General features: G+C 31.4%; 5 protein-coding genes across 13 annotated transcripts in view; 1 reads left to right on the top strand and 4 right to left on the bottom strand.

Annotated features, from left to right (window-relative positions):
* Positions 1-475, bottom strand: part of LOC114253968 — a 56,106-nt gene extending 55,631 nt beyond the window's left edge. Inside the window, exon 1 of the mRNA XM_028189252.2 lies at positions 10-475. Within this exon, the coding sequence (XP_028045053.1) occupies positions 10-274 (265 nt within the window). The 5' untranslated portion in view covers positions 275-475. The remainder of the gene's footprint in view (positions 1-9) is intronic.
* Positions 476-646: 171 nt separating this feature from the next.
* Positions 647-11,884, top strand: LOC105830135 (zinc finger protein 511). 4 transcript variants are annotated; one of them, XR_004962482.1, is made up of 5 exons: positions 647-943; positions 1,302-1,503; positions 1,582-1,919; positions 8,740-8,944; positions 9,348-11,884. XR_004962482.1 is itself a non-coding variant. In XM_036283975.1 (4 exons), the coding sequence occupies exons 1-4, from the start codon at positions 804-806 to the stop codon at positions 8,750-8,752; spliced, it is 693 nt and encodes a 230-aa protein (XP_036139868.1). In that variant the 5' UTR covers positions 647-803; the 3' UTR covers positions 8,753-11,884. The 4 variants fall into 4 exon arrangements, 3 of the variants coding, with proteins under 3 accessions (XP_036139868.1, XP_028045039.1, XP_012524754.1); XM_036283975.1 differs by having other exon boundaries at positions 8,740-11,884; XM_028189238.1 differs by lacking the exons at positions 8,740-8,944; positions 9,348-11,884 and adding an exon at positions 4,466-4,665.
* LOC105830134 (thyrotroph embryonic factor) lies at positions 2,864-6,708 on the bottom strand. The gene is made up of 2 exons (XM_028189233.2): positions 6,305-6,708; positions 2,864-4,617 (listed from the first exon to the last, which is right to left on the bottom strand). Exon 2 carries the CDS (start codon positions 4,605-4,607, stop codon positions 3,552-3,554), a length of 1,056 nt encoding a protein of 351 aa, XP_028045034.1. The 5' UTR covers positions 4,608-4,617; positions 6,305-6,708; the 3' UTR covers positions 2,864-3,551.
* A 1,065-nt stretch (positions 11,885-12,949) lies between the features above and the next one.
* LOC105830136 (40S ribosomal protein S12, mitochondrial) lies at positions 12,950-18,361 on the bottom strand. Of its 4 annotated transcripts, XM_036283976.1 has the most exons (6): positions 18,261-18,361; positions 18,146-18,192; positions 17,861-17,902; positions 17,750-17,797; positions 13,493-13,717; positions 12,950-13,366 (listed from the first exon to the last, which is right to left on the bottom strand). In XM_036283976.1, exons 1-6 carry the CDS (start codon positions 18,344-18,346, stop codon positions 13,236-13,238), a joined length of 579 nt encoding a protein of 192 aa, XP_036139869.1. In that variant the 5' UTR covers positions 18,347-18,361; the 3' UTR covers positions 12,950-13,235. The 4 variants fall into 4 exon arrangements, with proteins under 4 accessions (XP_036139869.1, XP_036139870.1, XP_012524757.1 ...); XM_036283977.1 differs by lacking the exon at positions 17,750-17,797; XM_012669303.3 differs by having other exon boundaries at positions 18,146-18,316.
* A 362-nt stretch (positions 18,362-18,723) lies between these two features.
* Positions 18,724-23,763, bottom strand: part of LOC105837927 (glycine-rich protein) — a 65,453-nt gene continuing 60,413 nt past the window's right edge. For 2 of the 3 annotated variants that reach the window (XM_028189250.2, XM_028189246.2), the window contains 2 exons: positions 19,882-20,023; positions 18,724-19,787 (listed from right to left, as the gene is read on the bottom strand). In XM_028189250.2, coding sequence (XP_028045051.1) covers positions 19,447-19,787; positions 19,882-19,996 — 456 coding nt within the window. In that variant the 5' untranslated portion in view covers positions 19,997-20,023 and the 3' untranslated portion in view covers positions 18,724-19,446. Of the gene's footprint in view, positions 19,788-19,881; positions 20,024-20,910; positions 21,949-23,763 lie in introns of those variants that run through there. The other variant, XM_012669304.3, reaches the window with a different exon arrangement.

The following is a 23,763-nucleotide window of genomic DNA, read 5'->3' as shown; positions in this document are numbered from 1 at the left end:
TCGTCCTACCTTGTCGCCAAAAATCCCCACGCCAGGGTCCTCCGGTCCAGATAACCTCTTTCCTCCGGGGCACACCTTCGTCAGGAATGAACATCCGGAGCACACCTTCGTCAGGAATCACGTTTTGAGCAAACGATGCGCGGCACCGAAGATCGTACGCGTACGGATGCGTGAGATTCTTACACGAGACGAGTGTTTTGGCGATCGATCGCGATCGAAGCGCGGGCGCCATGACGGTTAGCTCCGTCGAACTCCGAGCGGACGTCGCGCGCATAAATCGACCGAATTTCGTGCCATCCGGATCGCGAGAGGCGAACTACCACGAGCCAACGATTCATCGTCACCGACCGACACGCGTTGCCGATTCTCACTCGCGAACGCGAACGCTTTCCCGCGTTATTCCCGCGCCGATCGCCAGCGAAACGGAACGTCGCGTACACCGGGTCTCGTCATTTTTGCGGCAACTGCTCGAGTTCAAATTTCGATTATCGAAGTGGTGTCCACCGCGATCGCTCGAGAGCCGGCAGCCAATCAACGTCGGCGGAGCCACTCGTATCTCGAACTCGAACTCGAACGCAGCGCGGAGCTGTTGCTCTGTGCGCCGCCACGCGACACTCGGCGTAAATAAAACTGACTAAACCGCCAAATGTGATAATAAACACGATACATGATGCACATGATGCACGATAAACGATAAACGTTGACGTTGAGCCGTCCATAAACACAAGAAAAATTAATGCTCGCATCGAATTCTTGAGGAAGACGTTGCGTTTACGTCTCTTTTTCACGGTGTCCCACACGTTATGGAGGAGGTTCTTCAGCAGTTGGGAGTTGGAATTCGCCCCGTAAGCGATCCCTTTTTCGAGGATTCCTACAAAGTCTGTAAGGTCTTCCAGAGAAAGGGAGTCACGATCGATGACGAGGAGGAACTCTGTCACGAAGTGTGAGTACGCATTTCTCTTTAAAAACAAAGATAGCTAACATAACCTGAAAGTATATTTTTGTCTGGTAAATAACACTTTTCATGTTTACTCCACCGATTCCCCTTCAAGATAATTCTATATAAACTGTCAGATGTTTCGGAGATCAAAAAATGGTTTGATTTCTGTTTCAATGGAAGAGAAATAATTGTGTGAATATTTACTTGAATTAGGATTTTAATTAATATAGCCTTTTCTTTCTTTCCCAACCCATTAGCAGGACAAAAGTTATAATGGGCTAAGACACGTTTACATGCGCCATGTGCTTAATTTATCCACTTGATTTAGAGTAGAAAAAATAAAAATGATATCTTGTTTCAGGATTAAGGAATTCTCATGTTATGTCCCAGGATGCAAAAACACTTTTCAAACGCTGCTTGATTATGAAATGCATTACAACAGCTCGCATCGATATGCCTGTACAGAATGCAAAGTGTCCAGACCAAATCCACGGCTGTTAGAAATTCATATTCAGGAGACACACGATGCCTTTTTCAAAGTCTTATCGGAGAAACAAGCTATGGTATTCACAAGACAATTTTTTTTTTCTTTGTATGGATCAATGTTGTTACAAATGTACTTAATGCAGACTTACTTTCAGTATCAATGTTACGACTCTGAATGTGAAATAAAGTTCAACAACCCAGTAGAAAGGAAGGAACATTGCATTAAAATACATAAATTTCCAAAAAAGTTTCGATTTGATGATACATTGTATTATAACAAGGAAGATGAATCAGATAAAATGGACATTGACAAAACTGATATTGATGACAAAAGGAAGAAAAAACCTGCTAAGATAATCTTAAATAAGAATCAAAGAAGCAAGATGTTCACAAATGATACCACCAGTGTAGTTTGCAAAAATAATGATAGTGTAGAAACAATTTCATCGACTACTGTAAAGTCTAAAATTACACCATTAGTTTTTGTCCCTAGGCAAGTACAAAAATCTTTTTCAAAAGTACTTACGAATAATCAAAATAGAGAAAAAAATGTTCTTGAATCAGATGTTATGATGGAACTTGCGGATACATTGCCTAATTGACATTTAATATTTAATTAACTTTTTAATTTTATTGACAAAATATATGTTCCAAAAGATTTTTATATACTGTATCTCAAACAGGTGAAAAAAAATTAAAGCATGGTCATATCGACGATACGTGTTTGTATTTTTTGATGTATTATATTAATTTTATTTTTAAATTCCTGTAGTATATCTTGTTTCACAGACATAGAAACGCTTTTCTCTATCAGATTCTTTCGTTTCATACAAAAACATAAATGTTATTAATTGAAGCTAATGTATTATGTCAAAATGAATAGTATAGTCAGTTAATTTGTCACTACAATAATCATTGGAACAAAATCTTATTAACTATTCAGAAATGTACATAGTTCAGAGATATGAATCTCTTATTTTTCTTTTATTATGAACTTAAGAATGTATTACTTTTATTAAAATAAATTAAGACAATACTCTACTATATAAATATACATTTTTTAAATTACATTTATAAAATAAATAAGAATAAAATTTGCAGAAAGGAAATTAATAAATTATGTTAAGTACAAATATCTATTTTAATCACTTTAATGATATGAATAATAATGATTATATGATGAACATAAACTTATTTTTTCATGTAATATATGTGTATACATTAGTTTACAAATAATATGTATATAAACATTAACTCATAAGTTTCTTAACTTACTAAAATAGTAAACTTTGGTTATTATCTTAAATTGATACACATATTATATAATATCTCTGTTTGCACAAATAGGTTGTACTAATGTGTACAATTTCATGCATTATTAATAAATTATTAACAAATTCAATAAATTATTAATAAGTTATTAATAAATTTTAATGCAAATTACATTGTATTGCAAAAGTAGAATCGTGTCGTATTTTAGACTTTATACTACGTGTCAATTTTTTATATTTTGGTATCAGTCTATTATTTATATCAGTTTTAATCGATTATAAAGCATATTTAAATTATCGTATAATTTCACGTATTTAATTTCCTACACGACGCAGCTTATATGTATATAATATGTAATATGTATATATATTTTTTGTATTGAAATATTACATGATTGTATAGAGTTAATACATGTGATAATTTATATAAATACTTTTAGAAAAGTATTCTTTAAGAAAACTTTAAGAAAAATGTTCAAAGATATATTTCCAAAGAAGCGAATAATCTGTCAAAAATTTTTCTTTTATCAATTATGAATCAGTTTTCATGACATGTTAAAGAAATATATTGAATAATAGCATTATACGTATAAATGTGCATAGCATTATACGTATGTTGCAAGATAAAGCATATAATATTTTATATATTATGCGTATATCTGTACACATATACATACATACCATATAAAAATATTAAAAAAATATAACTATATATAATATTTATATTAAACATTTAAATTAATATATTCCTATCAAAAAACCGTATCATGATAAATTATTCGTATCATAATATCATTACTATTATACATGATTATCACATGCCTTAATAATTATTCACAACCAACAAAATTATCTTAAAATATAAAATTGTAATTGTTAGTGTATTTTTGTAGTTCAATTTTGAGTGCTTTCATTTCGCACTTAAGCCGCGAATTTTCGCGTTCAAGGAAAGCCGCTCTCATCGCGAGTTCATCTTCCTTGGCTCTTCGAGCATCTCTGGAACGTTTCGCTGCTTCATTATTTTTTCTTCGCCTTTCGTAATATGCAGCATCTTTCTCATTGACGGTGCTAGTAGGCAATCCAGGACTCTTGGATACTCGACGCATTTTAGGATTCGATGTATTTCTGGGTGTCTTGTGCCTTTCCTCCATCCAGTGCTGACAGAACTTTGCGAATTCCTCATTAGAGTTATAGTCGAGGGTAGGAATCATGGGCAACATGTTCTTCGAGTAGGCCTTAAAAGGTCTCATTTTCTTTAGGGTGTCCAACGATGACGTTGGCAATTTCATTTCCGTAGAAGTCGAGCATTCTGCTGGCACTGCAAACGGGACTTTTCTTTTGGCCTCATTTGTCATAAAGGATTGTGACGCTTCTATATATGGTATAGACATTGTGTGTGTTGGCACTATGAATGGAATATTCTTGGCTTCGTTCGGAAGCATAAGTAGCGATGGTGGATGCTGAGGTGTCACCATTGTTACGCCAGGGATAATATCGCGCGGTAACATATTTGCTAATGCGGTATGTTTCAACTGGTAATTATTTTCGTAGTAGTCCATAGATTCAGTCTTCGTCCTTTTCGGCGAGCTTGGCTCGGAGTATGGCGACAACATGGCACTACTGCCCGCGACGGGAGAAGTCTGTTTATCTTCATCTAAAAGATTTATTTGTTCACATAAACGCTTACTTGCATTCATAGCCGAAGTTTGTGACAAATCAGTAGGAAGATTTTCTTTTTTAATTTCATCTCTGGTTTCTTTAATTACAGGCAATATAAGCGGCACGCGCTCCTTGCATGATAGGTCTAGAACCAACATATCTGAATTCGAGCCATTCTTTTGCTTAGACGAAAATTGAAGATGCCTTTCGTTGTCATGCTTATAATTGTTTGTAGTGTTCTCCATCGTCATTTGTAAGTAGCTGCAATGAAATTTATAAATTATATATTGCGTGTATGTGCGTCAAAAATGAAAAAAATTGTAAAAAAAATAAAGCATTTAAAAATGTTTGATGAGCTATTATATTTCAAAAGTTTATTAAACTGTTTTAATAAATAAAATAAAATATTAAATAATAAGGTTTAAATAAAATAGTAATTCCATAATATTAATTTAGTGCCACAATAATTTAAATTCCAACTATTACACAAATACAACTTTTCAACTACAGTGATATTTTAGTCAAATTTTGGTCTCATTCTTTAAATAAAGAAAATAAAATAATATATTTTATGTTCAATCAATGTATTCTTTATTATTTTTATTATTTTGGCAGCATAATAAAATACAACACTTTTTGTGTAACAATAAATATGAAACAATTTAAACTATTAATTTTGTTCGAACTAAAATAAAAATTTGTACTTTGAACTATTCAAATAATTTGAATTCTTTTAAATTTGTCATATTATATTTAAGATATAACAAAAATTAATAAATGGATTAAACTTACAAATTATTACTAAGAATTCATAATCATAAATTCATACACACACACACAACATACATACACACACAAATTGCAACAATTTTTTGTTAATTTTATTTTATTTACATTAATTTATTATGCAAAAATTTCGTGTGTATGCCTTACATACTAACGATATAATATATACTGATAATATGCTCCATTTTTACGGTCTTCTATGTCTCCTTCTTAATATTAACATTAGACAGAACTGATAAAATCTAATCCCAGGGGCTGCTCAAGAAGAGAATAAGTAAAACTTACAAATTCTCATAATACAAATATAAATTTGAAGAATTATGACTAAAGCCTTTAGCACACGATACAATTTTTTATGCTAGATCGCATATGAGACGTCTTATTACGTGTCCTGATTGGCTCGGCTTGATGATTATGTTATCAATCGTAAGCCAATCGTAACATGCCTCATATGCTATCACGAAAAATCGTATCGTATGCCGAAGGCTTAATTCATGATTACACTCAAGCATTAATTAAAATAATATTCACTAATTGTTTTTCTTCTGGATTTATTTATACAACTAAATATATGAAAGAATACAACAATCAAATAGGTATGTCTACTTACAGATATTATGCATAATGTTGAACGATAATGAAATAGTATGTTATAGACTTCATACATATTATATTATATTTATATATATATTTTTTAATAAATCATATAAAGCAACTTAAATAAAGCACTGTATTAAATTTTATATAAAAAATCTTCTGTATTTATTATTACGTGGATAGGAAAATCAACATAAATTCAAAACAATTTAAGAAAGCACATTACTAATCTAAAATCAGATACTACAAAAAAATTATTTTTTAAACTTTTTTGAAGTATATGTCGCAACCACATCTAATCGTAATTTCTTCGACGAATAATATGAGCGAAAAAAAATTACAATTTACGAAAAATAACATTTTGTATACACAATGTTGATAAATACGACAAGTGTTCAATAATTTTTCGACGGTAATGTATATACAGACACGCGCGCGCACACACACATACACAGACACATACAAGGCTTTTGAAAATTTTATTTTTCAAGTTAAAAAAGATTAAAAAATATTATCCGATGAAATTCTATCGCAATTTGTAATACACTTACATAAATACACTTACCTAATAATCTTAGATTTAATCCAAGGTTACACTGAAATCACTGACAGTACAACATTTGATGCTCGTTTTCTTATATTTGATTGTTTGATTAACACGTACGTATTTCAAAACATATAAATAAACCGACGAGATGTAGATTGGATTCTATTTGACGCAAAATGCCAACTGCTTGAATCTCTGTATTCGTCTAAGCTCGTTCGGGGTTGGAGAAGCTCTATATAGCCTCACCCTTGAGGCCCCAAGCATTCTTCTTGGGGAAAGTAGTGGGGAAACTATACAACCTGTTGGTTACATCCTTAACACGTGCCCATTTGAACAACGATTATAAGTAAAATGTTTGAAACATATGATGTTTATGTACTGTCTTATTATAATATAATATGGCATTAATTTTATTATCTATTTTTTACATACATTATATATATATATATTTACTAGAATTTAATCATATTAAACTAATTAAACCAATTATTAATTATATTTTTTTCTACAAAAAATGATGACTTTTATTTAATTAATCTTAACAGTAAATATAAAAAAATGTTATATTTTTGAAAAAGTATATTTATCTTTTGGATAATTCTGGCAGTATATCTTTAAAATCTGATTACATGTAATTTTACAGATATCCTCGAATTTTAAGACATAGAATTGTTCAATATACTATGTACAAATTATTTTACGTATAAAATATTTCATATTTATGACCATCCAAAATGTTTATAATTTATGAAACAAATTTATTTACAAATAATTGTAAATTATTTATAATCTTAGAATTTTCAATATATTTTATTTTAATCACAAAACATACGACTTTATGACACATACGCATTAAGATTAATTTAAAAAAATTCACGTGAGTTATATTGAGTCAAAGTCGTTCTATTTAAAAATTTGAATTTATCTCATCATCTTTCTGAATTTTTTACTAGCATTGCCAATTAGCAATCATAGTAATTCACTTATATCTAAAAAAAAAAAACTTTAAATTTTCTTTAGTGACCCACAAATAAATAAACCAAAGTCGAATTTAAAAAAGTATATTTTGCCCCAAGTCATCTGCATTGTCCCAAAACTATCGCAAAACTCACAAGTCATGCTCATCCGGCACGCAGTCAGAAGGTATACGTAATACGTATATACGAAAGTAGAATACAAGTTTTTAAAGAAACGATCTGAAACTATTCGCTACAAATCATTATAATTCATACACTTCCTACACGGAAAAAAAATATATTCAATAAGATGTGTAGTTGCGGGCTGCCAACTACAGATATACTCAATACAATAATATATGCTATTTCAGTATCAACTTGCATTAACAACTTGCATTAACAACAAATATTATTGTATTAAGTATTATATGTAGTTGGCAGCCCGCAACTACATATGTTATTGGCTATATTTTTTTTTCTGTGTATCTTTCCTCATCTAGATTAAAACGAGACTTTAGAAAATAATACTTAATATTTCTGAATTATTTATATAATACCAGATATGCAGCAAAATTTTATAAATATTACATACAGGACATGTATACAAAATATTCGAACTTGAAATATCTTGAAAAATATAAGTTTTATTTCAAAATCTTTTGAGATTATCGAGAAAATCGGGAAAGTTAGATGATGCAACTGTTTTATCATAAAATATTAATTAAAAGTGTTATCGGTGAAAAATTTAAAGATTACTTACTTTAAAGAAAGAAACGTTATAAGTTTAACTTACATCAAATTCAAATTAAATATTACATCTATATGAGAAAAACCTAGAAAAATTATAAAATTATAAAATATCTAATATTTAGCACTATATTAAAAAGAGTTCTTTAAATTGCAATTAGTATATGTTCACTGATTTGCAGTGGTATATTCATAACTGTAATAATTAATGATTATCCACTGACTTTTAATGATTTTTACTGCAGAATTAGTGTATAATCACTGAAAAATGATTTCAGTGATTTTTCACTAATTGTAATTTAGAGAGAATGACCCCAAAATAGCCTGTTTTTTAAACCTTGAATTTTGAGCCAAATTGTGTACTGGATAAAAATTTTTGATGAAATATTACTCCTAGAAATTTTTCAAATTGAGTCTAATTGAGTTCCCAGTTTTAAAAAATGGGTGATTAAAGTGGAGGAAAAAAGGTTTGAAAAACGGGTGACAACAGACTAAAGTAGAAGGTAATCCATTTCGAATCGAAGGCTAAGGTATAGGACTTTCTATATCTATGATGTATTTGTTATATCTATGATATAATATGTTATATATATTATGTTTGTGAAGTATACGTTACATTTATGATATATATATATATATATATCCCCAAAGTAGTATTATATGATGTATGCCTTACATCACGAGAAAGGTCGATTGTACAATAAAACTAACTCTAACGATTCATTGTTATCTAGTCCTATTTGTTTTTAGGGATAGTAGATGACGTCAGGATTGGGTATATTTATCCCATGATATTACCCGTAGCTGAGATACCATTTACTTCTATTTACTTCACTTTTGACCTCCCATTTGTCAAACTTCAGAAGAGGACTCAACTTGAAATTTTTGGGGGGATGTTTCATCATAAACTTTCATTTAGCACAATTTAATTCCAAATTCAAGGATCAGAAAACAGGTAATTTTTTGCCCATTTTTGAGGTCACTCTTTGATGTTATATCATATAAAATAATTCCTGAAATAACAGTACATTTGTCATTTATCACGATTTCTGACAACGGAAAAACTATTATTTCAAAACTTATTTTATACTTCTACGTGGTAGATCAGATATTGGACAGAAATCTCAGTTTGCCACATATTTTTCACGTTTTAGATTTACAAAATAATATATTCTAAGAAAAAATTAAAAAATAGAATTGTACATAACGATTTGCACGTCATTCCTTGTTGCTAACGTAACATTTACACACCATTATCTTTCTCTTCGTAATCACAGTTTCATATTTCAAAACCATATGAAACTTAGAAAATTCAGACATGTGTGTTTATTCTAAATAATCACGGTTTTTTTTATCAGAGAGAAAAAGGGAAAAGTGAACAGTCATGCAAGAAGTTTCCCTAAAAAAACCAGACTTATTAACACATCTATCGTCTGTGATCTTCATTACTGTTTAAAAAAAAGGATTGATAGATACATATTTTATAAAATAAAAGATAAAATTCGTCAGTGTGTGCAAAAGGACAAGTTATTCTCGATACGACGGTGGCGATTCCTCATTATGTCCCTGTCTCGCGATCACGCCAAATTTAGTCGTCCATTCTCGGCTCCGGTTGAAGCTTGTCAATCCTAGAAAAGCAGCCTGGCGCTCAATTCACCGCCTCCTTTCTTGTGTATACAAATTTTTGCTCTTTTGGCTGCATAACCCACATTTCTATGGTGCGCCCGTGAAATGGCCGTAACCCGTTATTTGCGATTTTTCCCGTGATCATCGACGGTCCCGGCGACGGATGAATGCGTTCACCATTTGCATCTGTCGCACGCTCACAGACGTACGTGCACAGCAACGCATCGTAACGGTATCGGATGGACGCAGCGTATCCACCCCATCGCTTTCCTCAAAACGTCTAGATTTGCTGGCTGTGAATAGCCAGATGCACCGCTGACGCTGATAGTTTTCTCAGGATATTTACAAGTGGGTGGACCATAAAGGAAAAACGGACATCTGAAACGGACATCATACTTTCTTGGATCTTTTAACGCTAATGATGCTATCGCGCCTGCAAATAAATTGCATTTATGAAAATATTTAATAAGTCTACGTTCGGTTTTAAGATTTTTCTATATTTTGTACTTTCAAAAGAATTTGTTATTCGAAAATTTTCGAATGTTATAACGTGCGTTGTATTATACCGTACATTGTATGACTATTACAAATATAAAATCATAATACAACTGCGTGTTTCACATGCAATGTTTACGTGATCCGTTATTACTACTCGCTCCTCACCTGATAGACGTAATTGTTAACTGATTTGCGATCCGGTATTGACGGATTTCATAATTCCCACCATGTAGTTAGCTTATCATTATTCGAGACTTAGATATTTTTAATAGTCTTACGTTCATTTTTACGGAAACTGTTTTTCTATTGGCAATAAAGTCCCTGTCTACTGACACTCCCACGGGATCCTTCAAGGATTTTACCTTTTGAAGGAAAGTCTTTGTAACTTGATGAAGATGGATCTTCGCGGCATATGTACGTTGATTACACCCGAATAGTTATATTCTATTTAAGTTATAATTCATCAATACATTAAATAGTGAGAGTGTTACTTACGTTAACAGACCTATCTCCAAATTTTAAAGACAAAAAAATTATTATAGGATAAAACAGATTCAATTTAATAACTATTAATAATTAATGATTACATAAACAATTTTCATATTACATATCGTATTTTGATGAGCATATCCGCAAAATTAAACTCGTCAGTATTGACAAAAATAATATTAATAAGAATTATTAAGTTCATAAAATAACTTCGCTAAAAATTGTGTATAAAATAAAAAATATGGCACAGTTAAACGCATACGCGACCTAAATGAAATGAAAAAAGAGAAATGCTTGTGATGTGGAAAGAGAATATTATAGTAGTCGGAGTGGACTGCAGAAATTTTAGAAAAGCGGGTGTCCGGTTTCTAAGCCGAACAGCAAAGAGTTAGAGAGTTAGAGTACAATCGCGCAGAGAAATATTTACTCACTATTTGTTTGACAGACTTTTGGGAACGCTGTTCGTCATTTAAAACTCTTATGTATTGTAAACTTTCTTTCGATTTTGTTACCGTTGTTGAATCAGTTTACCTTTGCTGCAATTGTACTCAGAGATTCTTTGTTCTCGCTTGAAACTTGTTTTCGCGTTTCAAGTAAAATTTTATCTTAAGTACACATTCTCACATATATTTAGAATATGTCTATGCAGAATTTCGATTCTGACATTGTAATCATTAGATCCTAAATTGCGTTTTGCAATTCACGTCATGATGAACGTTGACTAATAGCGAATACTAACGCGATTTTATTACTTGAACCTGTTGTTAGTTAAAAATATTATTAAAAAGTTAACTATTACAAGTCATCTTAAGTAATATCACAAGCAAAATGTTGTGTTTTATAACTTTTCAAATATATTCGCAAAATGCAACTGTTATCTCGTATAATATTCATTTCTCATCTCTACCCAAGCAGTAGGGTACTGTTAGAGTGCAAGTAGCATTTACATTTAAATGATATAAGTTATCATTGAGACTCTATTCTCTAACAATTAGAGAACAAAGTCTTAAGAGTAACTTGTTCATTTAAATATAAATGATACTTACCGATTTGATTTGCACAAAACAATAACAATTATTATTATAACAACAAAACAATTATTATATTTTCTAGAACAGAATTTGTTAGTTTAGTGAAAAAAAATTAACCTTAGAATAACTTTCTTTAAATTATTAATACACCTTATAAAATAAAATAAAAAATTTTTAACAGTTGCAACAACAACAAAAATGTTACTAACAGTCCCAAGTAAAAATATTTTTCAAACTAATATAAACACAAATAAAATATAAATTAAAAATACTTAAAAAATAGAAATAATTGCCATCATTTTACAATCTTGAAAATTTCTGTTAGAGTCTAGTTCAAAGAATTTATTATACTTATTACTAAAATTATATACGAATTTCTACAAATGTTCGTAATTAACATGAAAAATTAACACAATGACGTCAGCTATACTTTCCACAAAATAGAAAGGACGTATCTCGTGAAAGTTTAATGAAACATTCTGACGTACGCACGCCTCGTGGCACTATTATCATCTCTCAGGATAGCCACATCCCTTCTGATAGACTCATACTATAATAGGTTCTCATTCACATACTTATTTAATACATTTAATGAAAAATATCCAAATAAAAGAGGGAGCAAATAAAAAATCGCTTTTAGACATTTTCTTTTAAACGATTTCAATATTTAATATTAAAAAAGCTCTATAATTTTTATACAAAAGGATTATATTTTATTAGATATTTTATCTTTAAATGTAATATAAATTCGATTGGATGATCAAAATGCAAATACTTATTCAAAAATACTTATGCAAGAATCTTTCTCCGCCTTCGGAGGTTTCAGGTTGAGAGCCGACCCTTTCCAAATATTGGGATATTGGTCAGCATGTCATATGGTCATTCGGACGCGTAGGCGAGTGAAGGTTGCAGATGCGCGACAGTCAACCCCTCCGTAATAATGTCGAAAAAGCGGATGGTGTGCCCAACCCTTTTCTGATTTTGCCCCGATAGCGAAGCCCATTGTCCATCCTCCGTTACAATAACGAAGCCGCGCGAGCCAGGTAACGGTAAATGCGCGGTAGGGTTTCAGCATCCGAAAGTGTGTCAAAGGGCTGCAATTTTCAGACTAATCTCCAACCGTGACGTCCCAAAGATTGCTTGGGTTCACAGGACAAGCTATATTGATCGATTGTACGAAATCGGAATATATTGATCGAAATATCTTCATCATACTTTTAATAATATTTTTAATGTGTATACTTAAAAAATCGTATTTAGAATTCAGAAAAATCTCATAAATATTACAAATCCTTCAAAATAAATTGAAATTAGAAATGTGTTTATATCTATATTTCAAATAAACTATGTACAATGTGAAAGTTGTGTAAATAACACTATATCACGTCAAATCTTACCAGAAATATGTTATTTTCGATCTCGTAATGTGTTTTCAAAATTAAGAATATGGTTTTGGGAACTAATTACTATATTCTTGATTACATAATTAACAAAAATATAGATAAAAATGGCACAATTGATGTCTTTTTTTCATAGAAATTTCACATCAATTCTGCCAAACAGTTTACCGAAGACAGTGGGTTGATAACATTTAATTATAAATTAATTCCGTTTAGATACATGTGGTAAATCATACTTTCCACGTACACATTTTATCTTAACGCCCGGTGTGTCTCGTAATCGTCCATTCTTGCAAAGCACTATATTGTGTTCTTGTAGATTGTGGCCAATTCCTGAAACAATTTAATCTATTTAAACTTTCTGATGCAAACTACATGCAAGCTCCATGTTTTCTAGCACAGCAATGCATCCGACTATCGAATGCAATACTGCTGCAAACACGAATTACGGAATCTTACCGGGAACATATGCCGTCATCTCTTTGCCGTTTGATAATTTCACAACGACGCATTTTCGATTCGCGGAGTTAGGCTTCTTCGGTTTTTTGATGACGGTTTTTAAGACTACGCCCTTCATAAATGGTTGGCCTCCAAAAGGATTTTTCGAAGGTTTGGGCTTTTTGTATGGTCCGCCTCTCCTGTGCATTTGCACTAACGAACTTCCAAATCTGATCTGTCCTAATCCTGAATCAATATGATCGCATTCATTCTTCATAAACAAATCAAAAATAATTTGGGGAAAAAAGAAATTTTATCGATCGTAATGTAAAACTAAAAATATTTATGCAATTTTCAACTTTCTACTTTTTTTCTTATGTATTATACATTAGATAATATAAGATATTGGATTAGGATTTAAATAATAAGATAAATCTTCGATTATAGCTGGGTTTCTTTTACAATTAGTGTTGATATTTATTATGTGATTTTATATACATTTTTAAATTCAACTGTGCGTCATTTAAATATTCAATATTCTGGAAAAGCAATTCTAAATTGAACAAGACAGTAATATCAATTTAATATTTTGATATTCAATCAATTTAATAATAATGATTCTAATAAGCTTCTTTAGGTTTTTTTATTATAGCATTAATAAGAACATAATAAATACTTTGTGTTAGTACGCGCATCATTATTATTATTACATTATTAATTTAATATTGTAATATTAGTATTCTCATGTTTTACTAAACTTGAAACTGTTTTACAAAATCGAAAATTTATTTGACGTGTAATTAAATAAATTTAAAAATTTATATAAAATGACCCAAGAAATATCAGCATTAAGAGACATATCTGTGACCTTGAGACTTATTTTTAATTAATCACTATCACTATATTTTCCGGTGACATTGACAAATAGAATGATGTAACGAATTACGAATATGAAATCTTTTCCATGACGCTAAACCATCCTTCTTTTGTCCCTTGAATAAGCAAATATAACCGAGACTAAGCAAACAAATGCAACAATAAGAATAACAAAAAAGTAAAGCTTTTCTCTGATCAAACTAATAAATGATGTATTCATTTTCAACGTTGTTATAAAAAACATCAATTTATTTTAATTTTTGTTTCCTGATATTCTTAGCATCCTTTGTTGTCAAACATATTTTTTTTTAATCAATAAATAGCAAGAGATGTTAATAAAAAATATTAATCAAAATAAAGTACTAACAAAATGCATATATAATTACACTATTGTGTCAATTGAGATCATAATAAATTCATTCGTGGTTTATAATTCTAATATAATTTTTACAAATTTAATCCTCGTGATTCTGAAAATTTAACTTTTAAAAAAATGTGCACTATGGCAACTTAAAGAAATTTAAACTTTATACATAATGCAAGATTTACGACTTTAAATTTTAATAAATTATTTTATAATTATTAAATTGTGTGTTGTTCATTATTTCTTATTTAATAAACAAATTTAAACATTTACTTCTAGTACAATATCATCGACATTTTTAACAAAATAAAACATCTTATTACAAAGGATGTTGCAAAATTCGACTAAAACCGTTCTCATGCATGTTTCAAGAGATTACCTAAAACGAGCATCGTATGACAATATAGCCGGCAAAAAGGTTGCTCGTTACGGAGTGATCAGTTTTTGAGAAGCTGAATGCTGTCGAAGATGACGTGACAATTTCAGATTTGCCTGCCAAAGCCGTGACATTCGATGATCAAGGTCTACCGAAAGTAGTTTTGATCATTTGGCTGACCATCGTCCGTCAATACAACAGATGTCCAGCGGGGATAGTGACTAATCCATCCTAACTCCGCCTCCGCTTTTCCCAAAGAAAGCATTATATACGAAAGGCAAACCCTTTTCTCATAGATGAATACGTAAGATTACATTGCGAAAATTTCAGACGTCGGTGTTGCGCTTTGTTGCATCGTTACAACGTCGCAAATCCCGTTTTCCGCGTTTCTCTAAATTTTCTTCAAAATATTCTTCGATCCTTTTTTACAGTTACGATCTTACAATTGAAAAAATACAGACAAAAGAATTTTTTTCTCTTGTAATAATTACATCATATTTGAGACTAATGATTAATAGTAAATTAATATTACGTCAAATTAATTTAAATTGCATTTTATATCCGAGATTTGAATAGAAAGCATCTAAATGCAAAGTATTTTTTACAAATTTGTAAGGTCAAAATAAGTGATATGTACATACATTCTTTCATCTATTTAAATTATAAAAAAGATTATTTTTATATTTATTCATTTGCAATTTTATAAAATATATATTTTTATAAAATATATAAAGATTTAGCTTTAATAAAATATATAAAAATCAATCACTTGAAAGACAAACCTTTTTCTCATGCACAAGATGACATTACAAACATTTTTGACATTAATGTTACGTTTTTGTCACATTGTTACAGCATCGCAAATTTTTACTTCTCTTCTTGTTTCTTTCGATTTTCCGACGTCATTTATTGCATTGACGCTCTTCTGAATTTTTTAAAAATAATTCTTGAAACTTTTTAAGATTATTAAATAAAAAGTCAAACTGGACAAATAAAAATATTAAAAATATAGATCACGTAATATAGAAACTAAGCGCAAATAAGAAAATTCTGTGCAAAAGCTATTAAATTATCGAAACGCAGGATCTCTCATTCTGATAAGGTGAACGCTCTCACGAATGCCCTCATGAATGGATCACGGATCCACCCTTTGTAGGGTTGCGAGAAAAGCGGAACGGGGAAAACACGCGGACGGCGTTCTGATCCCACAGCGACAACTGGTCAACCGCAAATGGACACGTCACACCCCTCAATTCTCAGCGATTTTCGCTAGTGGTCACAAGGGCACCGTCTTTACGCAGCTCGAGCCCTTTCTTGCAAAGTGGACGAATAGATCCCTTTTGGTATTTTGGAGATCTCTGTCCGTGGGGATCAAAGAGGTGAGGGCTGCAGCGTATTTTCGCAGCCGAAGAATGCCAGCCGCGATGGGAAATCTAGCCGACTTCCTACAAGATGCGATCACTTCTTTCGCATCAGAATCCGGATTCAAGTAGAAGATCGCAAAGATACATATCTGCAGGCGCTTACGATGGTTCTGAGAGAAGATCAGCCTAGTCACGCCTACAAGAAACGCGATACCTCTAACGTTTCACACAATTTCACGTAAATCATCAAACTGTTAATCTTGATTTATTTTAATTTTTTATTTTGAAATACTTTTTATGTTCTTTTACATGGATTGAGAAATTCTAGTGCGTTTTATTTAAATTTCATATAATTCGTACATGCACAAATTTGATTTAACAAATACGATCATCATTAAATAATCCATTATAAAACATTCAAAATATTACATATTATTAACAATCATAGTAAAAAAAATTAATAGTTAAACAAATTAATATTTTATAATTATTTGGCCGACATAATTTTAAACAATAATAAATTATTATAGTAATACTAAAACTGATTTTTTAAATAAAAAAAAAGCGCAAAGTATTTAATCCTTATAAAGGCAAACAAATTCTGTTAGATTTAGAAGTGACTTTTCTATGTATTAAACGCAAATAGTAACATTTCTAAAATTTAAGAATTTTGTGTATTTTAGACAATAATAATTCAAACTACATCCTTTTTAGTAAAATCCACAAAGTAATATAGTGTAGCAAAATAATCGCGATTTTGTTTAATTTTAATATTGTATAAAACTAAAAATATATTTAAAATTTATATATATAAATATTATATTAGACGCCAAAATCTCTTCAGTCTCGATTTAGCTTTATACTTATTTTGTTATCGTTTGTTAATCGTTAATTTTTACAAATGTTTCATTAGAAGTTTTGTTTACACACAAATAACTACAGGATCAAAGACCTCCTTATCAAAATAAAACAAGAATACGCAACACATGCGCACAAAATAAACATTCCATTCAAAGATAAGATCAACAATGTTTCTTAGGATTAAAAGAAAGGTTTCCCTCTGCATTGCTTTCTGTTATTTTAAAAGTTTGTGTCTCTTAACAGTAAACAATGTCCAGCAGAAACAGAAGATTAAATAATGGCAAGTCGATTGTCATAATAGAAAACATATGAACACGCAGTTTATCTTGAAATACTTTTTCGAATACTACTTCAAATGGAAAAAAACTAAATTCCGATATAAATTATGATTATAAGAAATTATAATTATAACTTATATAGAGATTGAATGTTAATACCTTGCAGCGCTGTGCTCACACATGTTCTCGTAGTATTCAATATGTTTCCTGTTAATAACAAGTGCAAAATGTCAATTCATTATTAAATAAACTAATGTTGTACAAAATTACCTTGGCTGTAGCTATTCCCACAAAGCTTTGTCAGACTGCCACCTGATATAAATCAAATTATCAAATTATATATAACTACAATTAAAATAGTCTAATTATGTAGATAAAATATAAAAAACTGTATATATATAGCTAAAATTAAAATAGTCTAATTGTGTAGATAAAATTAAAAAATTGTAATATAATTGTTGTGGCAGTTTCAACTTTTATTTAGAAATTAAAATAGAGGTTAGATAACTTCTATCAAGAAAATTATTATCTTATTGCAATATGTAATAATCGCACCTTGGATAGAATTTGTTATACATGTTCTCGCTATGTTGATTATGCTTCTAGAAATAGTCAAGAAATTCATAATTAACGTAATTAATACACTTTTCCTATAGCAACTTAACCTCACCGGGTGTTGATTTTCAACACATATGTCCGTACACTTTCGCCACCTAGTGATGAGAAGGCAACTATCTCATAAACGAAAATGTACATAAAGTAGCAATTCTATTTACCGACGTCAGAAAGATAATACAGCTGGGATTAATGTTTTTAAAATTGCGTCTACATGCGATTTTTAATGTATTGTTTATGTGATATTTACACGAGAATCTTTTCATGTAGACAATACAAATATTTAAATATTTCAATTCCTGTAAATTGGATAATACAAAACACAATGGGGTTGAATGAACGGAGCAAATTAAGATAAATGATACATATATCATACGCATAATGCATTTTATGGAACTCAACTTAAAAACATATGGAACGGCGGTCCTACAAAGCAAACATTTAAAGAACATATCTAATTCGTTACGAATCACTTCTTTAAGCAGGACGTCTCGAAAATTTACTCTGGTATACGAATGATTTATCATTAATATTCGGTCACTCACCGTACATTCGGAATGTTTTATCTTATATACAGCATATTCTTCTAAGGATGTTCTTAACATATTCTTCTAGTTAATTGTCAGTTTTTGTAATATCAATAATAAAATGCATTATTTAAAATGTAAATGCAATATATCTTCCATTTATATTTATTTACGTATATTAAAAAAACCTCATTTTTATATTACTGAATAACTCAACTTTTTCAACAGCCGACACTCAACTTTTCTTTTTAATTCAGTTTGGAATGTCAACTTTAAGGTATAAAAGCATTTTTCCTTAAATCACATTTGTTTCAAAGTTATGAATTGTTACGTGAAAACACACATTCTCTGTTTTTATCGGTTACAATTAGTAATAATATTTTTTTTAAGTTATAACAATTATGCAAATACTTTTTAGAGACGTTAAAATATACATAATTTATAATATGTAATTTTTATATGCTTATAAAAAATTAATGACAGATACGAACAACTTGTTATCCTTGTTATAATAGAAGCATAAAAAGGAATACTGTAAATTACTAAAAAATATAAAGTTTATTTAAAAGTCGCACAATATAAATCTTGGAAAGAGGGTGGGGGGGGGAGGGATCAATGTTCAATGTAGGAACAAAGTTGATAAGGAAACCGAGGAATCATATCGACGTTTCGCGACATTATGTGCGTCGGATAATCCATTAGTCGCCCGCGTCTTCACAATCCGTGGCCGTAGCCGGCACCGAGATGACCAGCGCCGAGACCGGCGCCGAGACCCAACCCCGTGCCGTATCCGAGTCCAGCTCCGTGTCCGATACGCGTATTGTATCCAAGACCTCTCGCGTCGTATCCCAGTCCGGCGCCGTGTCCGAGTCCTCCTAAATTCGACCGGCCGTATCCCAGATCACCGGGATAACCGACACGATAAGGCGCGTACAGAGGCGCGTTGTAACCGTGGGACGCTATGGGCACGCTGTAACCATAGGCAGGGGCGACGGGAATACCATGACCCGAGTAGTAAGCCGGAGCAACGCCGCCGATGTAACTTTGCCCGTAGCCTGAAATCGAAAGGGCGTTTCGCGTGACCCCTGACCGGAAAAGAAATTATCTGCGTAAATCGCCAGGCGTCTAAAATTTTGTAATGAGAAATACCTCCATAAGCCGATCCCGCAATCAGGGTGTTTCCTCCGTAACCGTAACCTAATCCCAGCACGCCTCTCTTATCCTGTTTCTTCTCTACCTGTGTCTCCTCGCCATAAATGGGCATTGCCAGGCTGAGAATAGCTAACAAAACCTGTGACAAATTTATTAAAATATTATTGTTGATTGTGAAGAGCTAAACAAAAAGAATCTTGTTGCACTAATTGAAAATCTAATAGATTCAACCAGTAAAATAAAAATCAAAAATTATTGAATTATAATGAAGTTTATTAAATGTTTTATTTATATTTTATAAAATCTCAAGTTCTATTATGATAACCACAAATTCTGTTTGGTTAAACCAAACAATCGATCATATATGTCTTGTTAGTATAATGAAAACATTTTTCTCGGTGTGTATTTATGCAATGAAAGTTTACTCTCTCACAGGGTAGTAAATATCGCTTGTAAAAGAAAATAGTTTATGCTATATAATACTATCTTTCACCTTATTAAACATCGGTTGCCAATTAAGGATATTTTAGTTTTACAATACTAGTTAAAATCAAAATCTAAGAATTGTACACTTTAAGATTTATTCTTTTTTCCCTTAAGATAGAAATTTTGACTTATAATAGCTTATGCAGCGAAAATAATGCTACTTTTGGTATAGTTTTAAATAATATTTAAATGAGTAAGTGAATCCATTAAAAAATCACTCTAGAATGTCTGTATTATATTATAGAAATTTTATCTTCTTGCAAGGTAATTGACTTTTTATATAATTTGGATGAAAAAAATTATCATATGCACTGAAAGATTATTCTAGAATGTTTACAATGTAAATATCATTTTAATATCACATACTAGATCACATACATATGCTAGAATTAAAATCATATCAGAAATATCTTTCAATAAATTCTACTTGCAAGGCATGTAATCAAAATCTACAAACTGTTTTTATTCGCAGACATTCGTAGATCGATAGATGTAATCACTGTGACAATTCTGATCATTCGAGGAATTAGAATTACTCACTATAGCGTTCATGGTGACGATAATGATGTGGCGATGCGGAGATCACTACGGAAACTGATGCGGACCTTACGAGACACACCCCCTTTTATACCGGTGGAGTCTTTTCTCACAGCATTGCATTTTACCGAGACGAATTAGATGTGTATATATGTGTCGCACATTTACATGCGATACCCCGCTCACTCATACACATACGCACGTACGTAAATATAGAGATGTATGTAGGAGCAGTTAGCGATGCAATACTGCACCGCCGGCAAGAAGGTAGAGGTACGCGTGGCTAATACGCCTTTCTAAAACGATTTTTCTAGCACACTCGTCACGAAAATTCTTTGTTAGACCGCGCGATCGACCTGTGTCGGTGGGAATTAAAAGTCGATCGATCAATCCCCCGAAGGAGGATCGACGCCATTATTCTCGATGAATCGTTTGGATTAACGCATAATCTAAGAATGTGGAATTATCAGATTCCTCAGAAATCTGATTTCTTTCATTGAATTAAAAGGACAAAATTTTAAATAAGATAAGATTGATCATTTAATTATTAACATCTACGTTATTATCTTTAACTTTTATTTTGTAGTAATAATATCTTTATTGTAATATAAAGTTGTAGATTTGTAATAAAATTAAAATTAAAACTTACCGAAAGAGTAACAATTTTTATCGCCTTAAAGACTCCTAATTTTGCCATTTTTTAAACTGAAATCTCATAAATCCTTCGTCTTTCAAAGTAATCATCCCATCTTTGAAGATAAAGCCCAGACACTTTACCTGGTCAAATCCTTCTATTCCATCTACATTATGGATAAGATATTATAATTCGAAAGGACAATGGGTTACTCTACTCAGAATTAGTTGACTTGAACTCAAGTCGAATTCTGATCATCTTAAATTTCATACGTGGCGAAACTTTCACGATTCTGCAACGACGGTTTTCGGTTGCACCGTTACGTAAAAACGTGAAGACATTTTTTTTTCATCCAGTTCATGTCTTGCTACAGTTCCTTTCTGTGGCAACCTATCATGTATCCGATGACGACATAGAAGAAAAAAAAAACAAACCAGAAGAATAGATAAATAAAGAAATATGACGATTTAGAATCAATTTTCATTTTTCTTCGGCATCTTAAAAAAATTTGCCGGTAAAAATAATACAGAATGATATATTTCAATTGCTTGCTCTTTTACACTCGTATAATTATTTGCGACAAATATTTCTTTTTGCAATTAAAACTGATGAAAAAAGGGATTAATTGCTAAATAAACGGCGCCATATATCACTGTCCGCTGCAAGCGTTATCTTCCTGTTACTTCGACGCCACTTGGGATAATCGCTGTTTTACAAATGGTCTGCCATAAACTCGATTCGACAGCAGGCCGTTATTAAATTAGCAGAAAAATCCTCGTTAATCATGGGAAAGAGGGCAGGAGGTACCCCCTCGAGCCTTCGAAAGGGCCACGAGTCCGGTAAGGTCTTACGTCAGCGCACGAGTAGGCTCAGCGGTATCGGTGCACGTCACACAATAAAGCACGTTATATCGTTAATTTTCCGCGGGGAGGGAAGGGAGAAAGTTAAACCACATCAAAGGTCGTCCGTGAACGATGGTTGCGTAAGCCAAGCGCTATGAGGGGGTTGCACCGGCACACCCCGCTTGACCAATGCCTAGGCTAGGCGAGCAATCGCGGCCATCGGAGTCTTACAGATATGGTACCGGATGTAAGTGCTGATAAAGCTATTATATTGCTAAAGTTTTGGATATATATCTTTGCTCACGCTGTGCTAGCCATTGTTTTTTTTTCTGTGCCACGTTCTTGAACTTATAACACCCTCGACAAGTCAGTTTCGTCATCTAAATGACGGAACACTCTATTTTAACATTTCTAATACTAGATAAAGGTTTTAGAAAATATTTTCTATCAAAAGAATTGCGGGTATATTTTTGTATATACGCAAAAAGAAATATTTTAATCTCTATGTAAGACCTGAAATGCTTGTGCATCCTTTTTAATCTATAAATTTTGATCGCTTTACCGTATTTTCTTAGAGATAGTTCAATAATTGCGCGTGTGAAATGAGTCACGTATGAAAAGGATAAGTAGTGATTTCCTTAGAGAATACGAATGTTAGAATCTGATGTCAATAATGCGCGGCGTAAAACTGAAACTTCCTTGAATAGTACAGAATTCGAGGCAATAAAATAAAACGTATGGCCCAACGGTTGTTTCAGATCCAACTTCACGGATTCTTATTGCGAAATGCGCGCTTGTAATACCGATCGCGCGACTGCCGATAATGCGAAAATATGTTGGCGATAATATAAGCGCGATGGCTGATAGTATATCAATGCATCTTATTACTACCCGCAACAGTAGTATAAAATTAAGTTTAATGTTGGGCATAAAACGATAAAACGGCCTCAGTGATCAGATTGTACAAAGTTTGGAATTTTTCATTCAGCAAACTTTTAATAATTTACTTATAGTAGTAAGCATATGTAGTGCTGATGCAACTCTTTCCTCTGGTATTTATCAATAACATATTTGTAATGTGTATGTATAGGTTGCGAATATACATTTTGTGTTACAGTGTGTTAATAATTATAATTACAGATTTTTTAATCATAAGAAAAACATATATTATAAAAATATTAAATTATATTAATTACATCTTAATTATTATTAAAGTATTTTATTATCACGTTTTAAAAAGATAATAAAAAAATTAAAAATTAAGATTTAATTTAATAAAAAATTACGTAAACCGATAATAAACTCTAAATACAAATATTTAATTTATTATTTAATGTAATATGTTGTATATTATATGTATGCAGATAAGATTTTGACGTT

The sequence above is a fragment of the Monomorium pharaonis genome, chromosome 3 (genome assembly GCF_013373865.1).
Source record: "Monomorium pharaonis isolate MP-MQ-018 chromosome 3, ASM1337386v2, whole genome shotgun sequence".
In the NCBI taxonomy this organism is placed as follows: domain Eukaryota; kingdom Metazoa; phylum Arthropoda; class Insecta; order Hymenoptera; family Formicidae; genus Monomorium; species Monomorium pharaonis.
The sequence above is the reverse complement of the archived record's forward strand: the minus strand, read 5'-3'. Positions and strand labels throughout refer to the sequence as shown.

Coding starts and splice junctions, on each gene's coding strand:
- LOC105830135 (XM_012669300.2), top strand. CDS start 804: ATGGAGGAGGTTCTTCAGCAGTTGGGAGTTGGAATTCGCCCCGTAAGC. Junction 944..1,301: donor GAGGAACTCTGTCACGAAGT/GTGAGTACGCAT, acceptor ATCTTGTTTCAG/GATTAAGGAATTCTCATGTT. Junction 1,504..1,581: donor TATCGGAGAAACAAGCTATG/GTATTCACAAGA, acceptor ACTTACTTTCAG/TATCAATGTTACGACTCTGA.
- LOC105830136 (XM_036283976.1), bottom strand. CDS start 18,346: ATGTACATTTTCGTTTATGAGATAGTTGCCTTCTCATCACTAGGTGGC. Junction 17,798..17,860: donor TGGGAATAGCTACAGCCAAG/GTAATTTTGTAC, acceptor TGTTATTAACAG/GAAACATATTGAATACTACG. Junction 13,367..13,492: donor GATGACGGCATATGTTCCCG/GTAAGATTCCGT, acceptor AAATTGTTTCAG/GAATTGGCCACAATCTACAA.
- LOC105830134 (XM_028189233.2), bottom strand. CDS start 4,607: ATGACGATGGAGAACACTACAAACAATTATAAGCATGACAACGAAAGG.